Source organism: Sphaeramia orbicularis, chromosome 19 (genome assembly GCF_902148855.1).
Source record: "Sphaeramia orbicularis chromosome 19, fSphaOr1.1, whole genome shotgun sequence".
NCBI lineage: Eukaryota > Metazoa > Chordata > Actinopteri > Kurtiformes > Apogonidae > Sphaeramia > Sphaeramia orbicularis.
This window is the reverse complement of record NC_043975.1, coordinates 7,268,063-7,281,658: the sequence shown is the minus strand read 5'-3', so window position 1 is coordinate 7,281,658 and position 13,596 is coordinate 7,268,063. Positions and strand designations below refer to the sequence as shown.

General features: G+C 34.1%; 1 protein-coding gene across 1 annotated transcript in view; it reads right to left on the bottom strand.

Annotated features, from left to right (window-relative positions):
- The window catches only part of adam12a (ADAM metallopeptidase domain 12a), a 505,639-nt gene that overhangs the window by 74,102 nt on the left and 417,941 nt on the right, over positions 1-13,596 (bottom strand). The window contains exon 12 of the mRNA XM_030122462.1: positions 3,715-3,892. Within this exon, the coding sequence (XP_029978322.1) occupies positions 3,715-3,892 (178 nt within the window). The remainder of the gene's footprint in view (positions 1-3,714; positions 3,893-13,596) is intronic.

Genomic DNA, 13,596 nt, shown 5'->3' with positions numbered 1-13,596 from the left:
AAAATTCTTTCATATTTCTTGCAATAAACGAGTTCTGAAGATTTTACTTTTGGCCATTTATGATTATTTATTTTTATTTTTTTTTAATATAACCTTTATTTACCCAGGCAAGCAATTAAGAACGATTCTTATTTACAAATGCAGCCTGATTGTTTTTTTTAATATTACAGGTGAATGAAATGGCTTCGACTAGAAGATCTTGCAAAAATAAGCCTGATGTATTCTGCTACATCTGCGCTGAATACATAATAAATAACACTGGGTTACAAAAAAATGTTTTTTGCAAGTTGTCTAGGTTTTTTCAACTGAATTCGGACCATTTTGCACCGCTAAATCCAAAAATGACATCTGTTTTTCTCAATCAGGTCAGGTTTTTTTGCTAATTTGATTTTGAAAAATTGGATTTTCTCACAAAATTGATGACATTTTTGTGACTTTAGCAGTTGATTTTTTATATAGTTCTTGCCCAAAATAGGTTTTAAGAGAAAAAAAATCATTTTCTAACAGGATGTATTTATTATTTATTATGTATTCACCGCAGATGTAGCAGAATACGTCAGGCTTATTTTTGCTAGATCTTCTAGTCGAAGCCATTTCATTCACCTGTAATATTAAAAAAAAACATTAATCATAAATTGGCAAAAGTAAAATCTTCAGAACTCGTTTATTGCAAGAAATATGAAAGAATTTTGTACCATATGATGTGAAAATGCCCATAAATGTAAGCAAAAATGTTAAAAAGCCAATATGTAGCATAGTTCAGAAAGGTGACCTGATTGAGCAAAATGAATGTGATTTTTGGATTCAGCACACCAAAATTATCCGAAATCAGCTCAAAAAACTTAAACAATGAATTTGTTGTCGACCAGTGTTATTTATAGGTTATTATTTTATTTGAGATCACATTGGTCTGGATGTGGAACCTGAACTAAAATCATTCTGACACCTTTGACTGTTAGTGTCACGTTTGGACTTCCATCCCACAGGCCGGACTGGAACCTCTGGTGGGCCGGATTGGAACCTTCGATGGGCCGGTTTTGGCCCACGTGCCTCCTGTTGGCCTCCCCTGGTCCAGAGCATCCTTCCACACCATTATGGATGTGTCTTTCATATTTCATAACTGGGGTTTTGTCGGGCTGCGAGTTGCTGATTGTCATGATGAACTGTTTTACGGCGGTACAGTTGGAGAAGTAAGTAATGAATGCCGCCGGTGGACGCAGGCTCATTTGAATAATTCACGACTGGAGTTGACATTGTGAAGCTGTCAGCAATGTTTCCTCTCGGTGAATTGTAATAAAGTCAGAAAACACCTCTGCAGTGCGGAGAATGAATAAATCCACAGTCATATCTCTAAAGCTCATTTTGTGAAAACCATGTTTGAGTTATGAGAGCCCGGCGCTACGAGCTGTTGAAGCCCAGATGAAGTATTTGTGTTTACTTTGGGAAGAGTTGGCTGGGCGCATGTTTCTGTCAGAGAAACTACAGACACCAGCACCACTCATTTATGCTCATTTCATCTTCCTAATGCGGCTGGAAAGAGACGCAATATGTCTGCGTTACAAAAGAAACACAGGATTTGTAGGAGACCTGAGGCATCATATATGGACAAAAGTATGTGGACACGTTAAATTCAGGTGTTTCTTTTTTTGAACAGGGGTCTAGGATATGAAACAATAATGACAAATGAAATAATATAGTTTTATATTGTTATGAATACAGTGTATTGCATTGGTTAGTTTGGTTTAAATAGTTCTATTTGTTTCTAAAATGCCTCAGAAATGGTTTTTACTTCATTTCTCTCAACATTGATTTTTTTTTTATTATTCATTACAATGATTTTAAATGTTCTATCTTTAAATTTGTAAAATATTTTTCATGCTCTGACTAATTAATAATTTTCTACCACAACTAACCACCTGCTTTCTTTTTTGGATGTATTTGGCTCATTATGATCCTCTTCAATTTTCTTCATTTTTATACTTATTTTGTTCATTTTAATGCTTATTTTGTTAATTTTTTTATGCTTTTGTTCATTTTGATGCTTATTTTTTTCATTTTAATGCTTATTTTGTCAATTTTTCATACTTATTTTGTTCATTTTTATGCTTCTTTTGCGCATTTTGATGCTTATTTTGTTCATTTTAATGCTTATTTGTTAATTTTTTATGCTTGTTTTGTTCATTTTGATGTTTATTTTGTTCATTTTTTATACTTATTTTGTTCCTTTTGATACTTATTTTGTTAATTTTTTATGCTTATTTTGCTAATTTTGATGCTTATTTTAGTATTTTTTAATGCTAATTTTGTTCATGTTGATGCTTATTTAATTTTTTATGCTATTTTATTCAATTTGATGCTTATTTTATTAATTTTTTATGCTTATTTTGTTCATGTTGATGTTTATTTTATTCATTTTTATGCTTATTTTGTTCATGTTGATGCTTATTTTATTCATTTTTATGCTTATTTTGTTCATGTTGATGCTTATTTTATTCATTTTTTAATGCTTACTTTGTTCATTTTGATGCTTAATTTGTTCATTTTGATGCTTATTTTATTCATTTTTTTATGCTTATTTTGTTAATTTTGATGCTTTATTTGTTCATTTTGATGCTTATGTAGTTCATTTTGATGCTTGTTTTATTCATTTTTTATGCTTATGTTATTCATTTTGATGCCTAATTTGTTTATTTTGATGCTTATTTTGTTCATTTTGATGCTTCTTTTATTTATGTTTTATGCCTGTTATTCATTTTGATCCTTATTTTATTCATTTTGATGCTTATTTTATTCATTTTTTATGCTTATGTTATTCATTTTGATGCTTAATTTGTTTATTTTGATGCTTATTTTGTTCATTTTGATGCTTCTTTTATTTATTTTTTTTATGCCTGTTATTCATTTTGATCCTTATTTTATTCATTTTGATGCTTATTTTGTTAATTTTTTTTACTCTTATTCTGTTCATTTTGATGCTTATTTTGTTCATTTTTTATGCTTATTTTCATCATTTTTATGCTTAGTTTGTCCATTTTGATGCCTTTTTTGTTCATTTTTATATTTATTTTTTTCATTTTGATGCTTATCTTGTTCATTTTTTATGCTTATTTTGTACATTTTTTATACTTATTTTAGTCATTTTTGATGCTTATTTTGTTCATATTGATGCTTATTTTGTTCATTTTTATGCATGTGTCGTTCCAAGAAGAATCTATAATCCCAAATTCAGTACTTAAAAATACAAAATAAAAGCAACACATTCCGCACGCAGGAAAGACAGGGAAAAAAAAGGTAATATCAGATAACTACGGCACAAGTAATTATGTGTTCTGTTAATGAAAGTGTCTTGTATTCTCATGTGTGCTGGACAATTTAATACACGAGCAAATAAGGAAAAAATATTAAACATAATTGAAGTTTATCGTCAGTCATTAAAAAATATACACACATGACAACCTGTACGTCTGATACTGATATTTCCCAGAAAACCAAAGGGGTCCTTCAGAGACCCTCTTAGCATCGCTGGTTGAATTGATTTCTCTCAAACATATCCTGCTCTTGACATGCCACCGTGGTCTTTGTGTCTTTGAAAACCTGTTTTTTTTTTAACTGAAGTGTCCTCGCCAAACCCCTTAATCCTGCCTCGCAGCGTGCTGCCCCTAGAGATGAATGAAATGAAAATAGTTAGTTTACCGACACCGATTGCCCTCTTACCTCCAGTTCTCCACAGTCGCACTCCTCCCCCTCCTCCACGTAGCCGTTGCCACATTTCTGTCCACCGTAAAGCACTTTGACCTCGGGCATGTTGAACAGACACATCCCCACGCCTTTTTCAAAGCTCGCCGTCAGGTCCTTCTTACTGCAGCTGCTGAACACTGTCGGAAACGGATACCTGCAAGAGAAAGAAAAAACATATTGTAATACCTCATATTAATCCTTTATATCCTATTTATATCCTATAAGACAGTGACAGCAACAGTTTCAGTCAGTCAACAATCTCAGGTCCAATGTGGTCTCCAGGGTCTGTAAGGTCCACCTCTGCATGAACAGTGAGTGGACCTGCTTTGTTAGGTACCATGAAGTAATGGTACTAATGTAAGGAATGATGTTCAAAGGGATCATGTGGATGTCAGAACTTTATAATAATAATAATAATAATAATAATAATGATGATAATAGTATAGCTTACACTGGGTTACAAAAAAATGTTTTTTGCAAGTTGTCTAGGTTTTTTCAACTGAATTCGGACCATTTTGCACCACTAAATCCAAAAATGACATCTGTTTTTCTCAATCAGGTCAGGTTTTTTTGCTAATTTGATTTGGAAAAATTTGATCTTCTCACAAAATTGATGACATTTTTGTGACTTTATCAGTTGATTTTTATATAGTTCTCACCCAAAATAGGTTTTAAAAGAAAAAAAATCATTTGATCACTTGATTCCTGTTAGGTACAATGGTGTATTCATCGCAGATGTAGCAGAATACGTCAGGCTTATTTTTGCAAGATCTTCTAGTCGAAGCCATTTCATTCACCTGTAATATTAAAAAAAAAACATTAATCATAAATTGGCAAAAGTAAAATCTTCAGAACTCGTTTATTGCAAGAAATATGAAAGAATTTTGTATCATATGATGTGAAAATGCCCATAAATGTAAGCAAAAATGTTAAAAAGCCAATATGTAGCATAGTTCAGAAAGTTGACCTGATTGAGCAAAATTCATGTGATTTTTGGATTCAGCACACCAAAATTATCCTGAATCAGCTTAAAAAACTTCAACAATAAATTTGTTGTTGACCAATAACTAGAAGCACTCGGAGAGCGCAGACCTCCGCCAAGGCAGATCAGTGCCCCGGATTTGGATGAAAATTTCAGGAAATGTTGATACTGGCACAAGGAACAAATGATTAAATTTTGGTGGTGGGGTGGGTAGAGGGGCCACTGATCTGCCTTGGCGGAGGTCTGCGCTTTCTTTTCCAGAAAAGCACTCGTAGAGCGCACACCTCCGCCAAGGCAGATCAGCACCACCACCACCACCGATCACCACCAAAATTTAATCATTTCTTCCTTGTGTCAGTATCAACATTTCCTGAAATTTTCATCCAAATCCGTCCATAACTTTTTGAGTTATCTTGCACACGGTCAGACAGACAAACAGACAAACCAATGCCGACAAAAGCATAACCTCCTTGGCAGGTAATAAGAATAAGAATAGAACTAGAAAAGCACTCTGACTGAGAGCACAGACCTCCGCCAAGGCACCAAAACGTAATCACTTGTTTCTTGCGCCAGTATCAACATTTCCTGAAAATTTCATCAAAATCCTTCCATAACTTTTTGAGTTATCTTGCTAACAGACAAACAAACAGACAAAACCCGATGAAAACATAACCTCCGCTGTCCTTAGCAGAGGTAATAAGAACTTTAAATGTGACTTTTCTGATTTCCTGGCTGACTTTATGCCTACATATGACCTAGTTTTAATTGTTGGGGACTGTAATGTTCATGTATGCTGTCCTGATAAGCCGCTGACCAAAGACTTTTCAGAACTTGCAGACTCTTTTAACCTTAAACAGTTTGTGAGTGGCTCCACTTAGGAACGGCGTCACACACTTGATCTTGTTTTGATTTTTGTTTTGATTTTATAATTAAAACAGTATAACTTAATGTACGTCAGCCTTCCAGCATCTAAAGACTGACACTGTTCCACACTAACATAGTCCTTGTTTTTTTGGGAACTGGTCACCCTAGTTGGACTAGTTGTATTGCAATGACACACATTACTTCTTGATCTTAGCTAATTTAATTTCAAAGGTAATAGCTGTTTAGTTTTCCTACACCCATGAAATTAGCTGTTTTCCACTGATTCCTATGCTCTATTTTTCTGAAAAAAAAAAAAAAAATGCCCCTTACGTTCCTCTGCAGCAGCAATATTGTACAACAGAGCTATTGTTAGTTGGAAATCTGAGTTGACCCTATAACGCCAAATGTATCATATTTGATACATGAGTTTTGAAGCCCTCTACATAATCAGTGTGATATTTTGTCTTGAAAAACCTGATGTATACAATCAGATACATGCAATACACAGATAATCCACCAGGGGGAGGATTTCATTCTTTCCAGTGACACTACAAGACTGTCATTAATGAGGAAGGAGGAAGAACTTTGCCACTTTTGAAAAGGAATTATCAATTTGTTAGACATGTTTGTGTTATATTATGTTTATGTCTGTTCAAAAATAATAATATTTGAGCATTGAGACCCAATGTGTCAGATATGATACAAGATTGAAACTCATACATGGAAACTGATATTTGAAAAAAACATTTTTTTTGGTTGTTCAGAAGGACTAATAAAGGTTCCAGTTTCAAAGAACTGGAATTTTCTGTCGATAATTTAATGGTTGAGGCTTTGTAGGCTTAACTAATGCCAACAATTACACACTCCCACTCCTCACCATTAACTGGCAATATTACAGTTTTTTGCGCTTTATTAATATTATGAGTGCTTTATGACAAATAAAGACCCAAAATGCTTGTGTTATGTATGCTAATAAGCAACCAGTTAGCTGTGAATACATGTGCCCAAATACCTCTTATGCTCCTCTACAGCAGCAACATTGTACAACAAACTGAGTTAACTAATGTCGACAAATTACACACTCCCACTCCTTACCATTAATAGGTAGTAATTAGAGTTTACATATTAATATGATGAGTGCTTTATCGTGACAAATAAAGAGCCAATATGCTTGTGTTATGTATACTAATGAGCAACCAGTTAGCTGTGACTACAGGTACCCAAATACCTCTTATGCTCCTCTACAGCAGCAACATTGTACAACAGGGCTACTATTAGATGGAAAAACTGAGTTAAGTAATGTCAACAAATGACACACTCCCACTCCTTAACATTAATTGGCAGTTTTTTTGTGCTATATTAATATTATTAATATTATGAGTGGTTTATCATGACAAATAAAGACCCAGTATGTTTTTGTTATGTATGCTAATAAGCAACTTGTTAGCTGTGACTACATGTACCCAAATGCCCCTTCTGCTCCTCTACAGCAGCAACATCGTGCAACAACTGTACAGTTAACTGAGTTATAACTAATGTCAACAAATTACAGACTCCCACTCCTTACCATTAGTAGGCAGTAATTAGAGTTTATAATATATAATATTAATATTATTAGTATTATGAGTGGTTTATCATGACAAATAAAGAGCCTATATGCTTGTGTTATGTATGCTAATAAACAACCAGTTAGCTGTGAATACATGTGCCCAAATGCCCCTTATGCTCCTCTACAGCAGTGACATTGTACAACAAACTGAGTTAACTAATGTCAACAAATTACACACTCCCACTCCTTACTATAAATAGGCAGTAATTAGAATTTACAAATTAATATGATGAGTGCTTTATCGTGACAAATAAAGAGCCAAAATGCTTGTGTTATGTATGCTAGTAAGCAACCAGTTAGCTGTGACTACAGGTACCCAAATACCTCTTATGCTCCTCTTCAGCAGCAACATTGTACAACAGGGCTACTGTTAGATGAAAAACTGAGTTAAGTAATGTCAACAAATGACACACTCCTTACTATTAATTGGCAGTTTTTTGCACTAAATGGTAATATTATTAGTATTATGAGTGGTTTATCATGACAAATAAAGAGCCAATATGCTTGTATTATGTATGCTAGTAAGCAACCAGTTAGCTGTGACTACATGTACCCAAATACCTCTTATGCTCTTCTACAGCAGCAACATCATACAACAACTGTACAGTTAACTGAGTTATAACTAATGTCAACAAATTACACACTCCCACTCCTTACCATTAATAGGCAGTAATTAGAGTTTATAATATATAATATTAATATTTTTAGTATTATGAGTGGTTTATCATGACAAATAAAGAGCCTATATGCTTGTGTTATGTATGCTAATAAACAACCAGTTAGCTGTGAATACATGTGCCCAAATGCCCCTTATGCTCCTCTACAGCAGTGACATTGTACAACAAACTGAGTTAACTAATGTCAACAAATTACACACTCCCACTCCTTACTATAAATAGGCAGTAATTAGAGTTTACATATTAATATTATGAGTGCTTTATCGTGACAAATAAAGAGCCAAAATGCTTGTGTTATGTATGCTAGTAAGCAACTCGTTAGCTGTGACTACATGTACCCAAATACCACCTATGCTCCTCTACAGCAGCAACATCGTGCAACAACTGTACAGTTAACTGAGTTATAACTAATGTCAACAAATTACACACTCCCACTCCTTACCATTAATAGGCAGTAATTAGAGTTTACATATTAATATTATGAGTGCTTTATCGTGACAAATAAAGAGCCAATATGCTTGTGTTATGTATGCTAATAAGCAGCCAGTTAGCTGTGAATACATGTGCCTAATTGCGCCGTGTTCCAAATGTTTTGAAGGAGAACAAATAAAGGAAAACTAAATATTAAAAAGAGCAGAGGGAGAGAAGTTCAACACAACAGAGAACCCCACAAGGGCCCTCTTCACTCTGATGTAATCAGCCCTAATTGCTGCTAATCACAAAGTCAATTAGCCACTAGAGCTCAGCAACCTCTTCAAATGAGCTTTATCAGCAGGCGAACTACCCGGGGCCCCGATGAATTCACCCTCCAAGGAGGAAACGGAGATCTGATAAGACATATTTTATGAGACGGGGGATCATAAAACTTGAACCAAAAAAAAAAGTTCTCCCCTTGCAAGAGTTACAACACCCATAAATTTGGAGAAAAGGGGAGAAAAAAAAAAACAGGGGATGGTGTGTTTTTAATATTGTTTTTGGAACGGACAGAGAGGGTGGTCTTCTCCACGGGGAAAGCACACAGCCCAGGGTGAAGTCTGCCAAAAGCTTTGTTACAGAGCTCATGTGGCTTTATTGAGCTTTTCTGTGATAATATAGAGCCTTGGAAGACAGACCGTGTGTGCGCTGATAAAGAAGAACCTCATGAAGATTTTAAAATCTCCTCCCACGCCGTAAAAACTCTGCAGAACAGGGCGAGTCTGTAACATTCACACTCGTTTCTGCTGATACTTGTGCACGTAGCTCAACAGCGAGCGAGTACGTGACGCAACGAGTAGGAGGTCCGGGTCAACTCAGGTGCTAAAGTGTTCATTCAACCATCTCGCTAAAGGGCCCTTGACTTTTTAATACCGACACTGTGAAGCAGGCGTCTCTTTTTTTACTACCCCCTGCCACCCACTCACCTGTTTGGACCTTCAGGCTCAAAAACGACCAATTTTCCTCTCTTTGCTTGAGTCATTGAGACTTTTTTTTTTCTGTGACAGCAATGAAAGTCTGCTGCAATAAAAAACTAAGCACGCATCCAGTAATGGAAGCCGAAAGCAACCAAACAGCAGGATGTCGGGCTGCAAATAAAGTCAAAACGCATCCCTAGTCAGCTCTCCAAAAAACCCTGCAGGCATTCATTTTCATGTTTCTTAGATAAAGTGTCATTTTTGAGTCACTTTCAATTCATAGCGGCAAGAAAAGCCAAACTAAGCAAACTATGGGTACGAGTAAATCCAACACGTTCTGCATAACCAGCGCAGAATGCATTTTCTGTAATGACAGCAGAGGAAATTGGCTGGTTAGGTTGAAAAGTGTTTTCTCGTTTTGAAGATGACAGTGCTGAAAGGACAGCAAACACGTCATGTTTATATGTATAAAATGTTCACCCCTCGTATCTGAAGCTGTGATAATGAAAAGAGGAGCTTGTGTAACCGATTCAAAGCTGAGCTGCTGTGGCATCAGAGGGTGAAATCCTGAAATGGCTCATTTAGCGCCTGAAAAGCAAAAGCTGAGAGATGGAGAAAAAGAGGAAAAGTGAGTAGGAGAAAGGAAAATATTTTTGTTGTGTTGGTAGATATGTGTAACTGGCACTAAATATGACCAATTACACTCGAAATTCAAGTTAACCCTGAAGCCAGAAAGACCCAACGCTGCTTTTATGTCAGTTCCCGAATGAATTTTTCTCTCTATTTAACCTTTCTTAAGTGATTTATCTTCATTTATAATAATATTATCTTGTGTATTTTTCACTTTTCACTGTAAATCATGTCATGGATGTTCGGAGGCTTTGTAGTTACCGTGGAAACACTGTCATCTTCTACAACAGGGGTGTCAAACTCATTTTAGTCTAGGGGCCACATGGAGCTAAATTTGATCTCCAGTGGGCCAGACCAGTAAAATAATAACATAATAACATAAATAATGACAACTCCAAATTGCTGTCTTTGTTTTAGTGTAAAGAAAAAAAAAAACATTAAATTATGAAAATACTTTCTTTTATAAACTATCCAAACAAAAAAGGTGTCAATAACCTGAAAAAACTGAAATTTCTTAAGAAAAATAAGTGCAATTTTAACAATATTCTGCCTCAACTTATCATTTCTACATGTGCATTATGGATTGGATCTACAAAGACACTAAACACTGAGGAACAGGAGGAAAATAGTTAAAATTGTGCTTAATTTTCTTTAGACATTTCAGGTTGTTCATATTTGTTCAGGTTATTCACATTTTATTGTTACAGGATAGTTTGTAAATGTAAACATTTTCATAATTTAATGTTATTTTTTGTACTAAAACAAAGAAAAAAATTGAAGTTGTTGATTCAAGATTTTTTTGCTAAATTTAATATTTTTTTTGCTTAATTCAATTTTTTTTTTTTTTTTTTTTTTTGCTTAATTCAACATTTTTTTTGGCTAAATTTAAGATTTTTTTTACTTAACTGAATTTTTTTTTTTTTTTTTGCTTAATTCAACATATTTTCCTTAATTCAAGCTAATTTATTTATTTTTGCTTAATTCAGTTTAAGACTGTGGAATTTTTTTACTTTGCAAATTCATCCCACGGGCCAGATTGGAACCTTTGGCAGGCCACATTTGGACCCCGGGCCGCATGTTTGACACCTGTGTTCTACAACATTGACTGACCAGTAAAACCCATGGAGTTGGATCAATAACAGTGAACGGACACACTGAGTTTATGTTCAGTTAATGATAGATTTGCTTAAAAAGTCAGTTTTTCTTCAGTTTTCTCTGTTTCTGATTTAAAAACACTCAACTTTAATCTGAGCTTTTATGAACATCTACATGATCGGGAAATTAAATCTAAGAAAATACTTGATTTTCACAGAAAAAAATGCAAAATACAGAGGCTATTATTACAATCATTAGTGATAAATTACTTAATAAAAGGTTAAATAAAGAGAAAAATTCATTTAGGAACTGCCACAAAAGTCACACTGGGTCTTTATGGGTTCAACAGTTACATCAGTAGATGGTTTTGGTCGATGATGGATGTTTGGATCTTTATGGGTTAATAACAAAATGTAATTGTAATCTGTTACAATTCCATACTGTAAATCATGTGTTTTCCTATATTTTACTGCCTATACTTAACCCTTTCATGCACAGCAGATACTCCAGTGGACAGTTATTCTACAGCTGTTCTCTTGTATATTTTATTTTATGTATATTATATTTTTATATTTTGTTGTTTTAGTTTCATATCAGCCAACACAGTGGACACTTATGCATCATCCCAAACACTGCAATTCAGACCATTACTGTAACTTTGCTGTTCTTGATTAACCTGATCTGCACTAACATGTTTGAGTGAAAATCAATTGTTAATTGTTAGACTGTAAGTAACAGTTGTTTTTTTGTTGTTGTTTTTTTAAACAAAAAGCTTTTTTTGCATATTATTTCCATGAAGTGAGTAGTAACTAGTATTAGAATATGTTAAAATGTGAGAAAACATCAGATTAGCAGCATTAAACATGTTTTTATTTCATAGCTTTCATATCATTTTCTGATATTGAGTTTTAAATACATGTTTCTTTGCCTCAACAATAAAATTAATGGTATAGCTGAGTGGGCATTTTTGGAAATCCATGAAAAAAAAAACAAAAAAACAACTCAAATGTATTGTTTTTTTCATTGCCCAAGGAGGAATAAAAACACACACACACAAAAAAAACCTCGACTAAGGTTTTCATAATTCATGCATGAAAGGGTTAATTTAGATGTTCATTAAAACTCAGAGTAAATTCAAAGCTTATTTTACCAAAACAGAAAAAAAGAAGAAAAAGTGACTTTTGATCCAAGAGTCACATTATTTATATATTATTATGTTATTATTTTACTGGTTCGGCCCACTTCAGATCAAATTTAGCTGAATGTGGAACTGAACTAAAATGAGTTTGACACCTCTGATATTAACAATCAAGGATGTCAAAATAATTTTAATTCAATTCCATCTACAGTGGGCCAAACCAGTAAAATACTATCATAATAAACTATCAATAACAAAAACCACCAATTTTTCTCTTGGTTTTAGTGTAAAAAAATAAAAAAAAGTAAAATTACACAAAAATGTTAATATTTACAAACTAGCCTTTTACAAAAAAATGTGAAAAAACTGAACAAATATGAACCTGAAGTGTCTTAAGAGATTTAAGAGTAATTGTATCAATATTCTGCCTGTAATTAAACGTTTTGTGTATTTGTAGATCCACTGGGATCTGTAAGTTGTAACGAACATGTAAAAATGAGAAGCTGAGGCCAAATAATGGCATAAATGGTTAAAATTGCACTTTTTTTCCTTAATAGATTTCATTTTGGTCATGGTTGTTCATGTTTTTCCACATTTTTTTAAAGGATAGTTTGTAGATGTAAAAATTTTGGTAATATAATCTGACTTTTTTCACTCTAAAACAGTGGTTCTTAACCTTGTTGGAGGTACTGAACCCCACCAGTTTCATATGCGCATTCACCGAACCCTTCTTTATTAAAAAATAAAATATGATTTTTTTCCAAATTCAAGACACGGGTATATGTTTTACTGGTGCACAAAATGAACCGTGCATTAACATCACTGTGTTCAAAGAACAAAACCAATACAGTGCATGAACTCACAACAAATTACATACCTTTTCACAAAGACATGACCTTTTTTAATACTACCACACTGAAATGGTTTTAATTTTTGTATTCCAATAATGAACTTACTGTATTTATGCTATTTATCATTTTTAACATTTTAACACACACCCATCATCTAATTTCCATCAGGCTACAATAATAATGAATATTTACTGCAAATCAGTGTGACTTCTGCTGTTGCCTTTGAGAGACCAGTTCAGAAATGCGTGGCTTCACCTTGGTAAGTGCCACTCTCGCCATTTTCACAGCAAAGTCTGTTCCTTTTCTTCGTTTTTATGTCCAGCATCCTTATTACGGCACTAGCTCGGCTTTAGCGTAATACGATTTCTCCATCCGCCAACGGTGCGTCGGTCGTCACATGATTGTAACTGACCAGTGCGGTGACCGAAAAATGTAAACAAACGCTACACATGGCTGCCTCCGTGGTTAACAGGAAGTAGCAAAAGTCATAACAACGATGTGGAAAATACTCATATAATTAATCGTCAGACGAGTGGAAGAGATTATAAACACTTCCGGATGTGTTGTAGCGCTATAAGCAACAACAATACACCGCATATATTGGATGTCAATCAGAGAAAG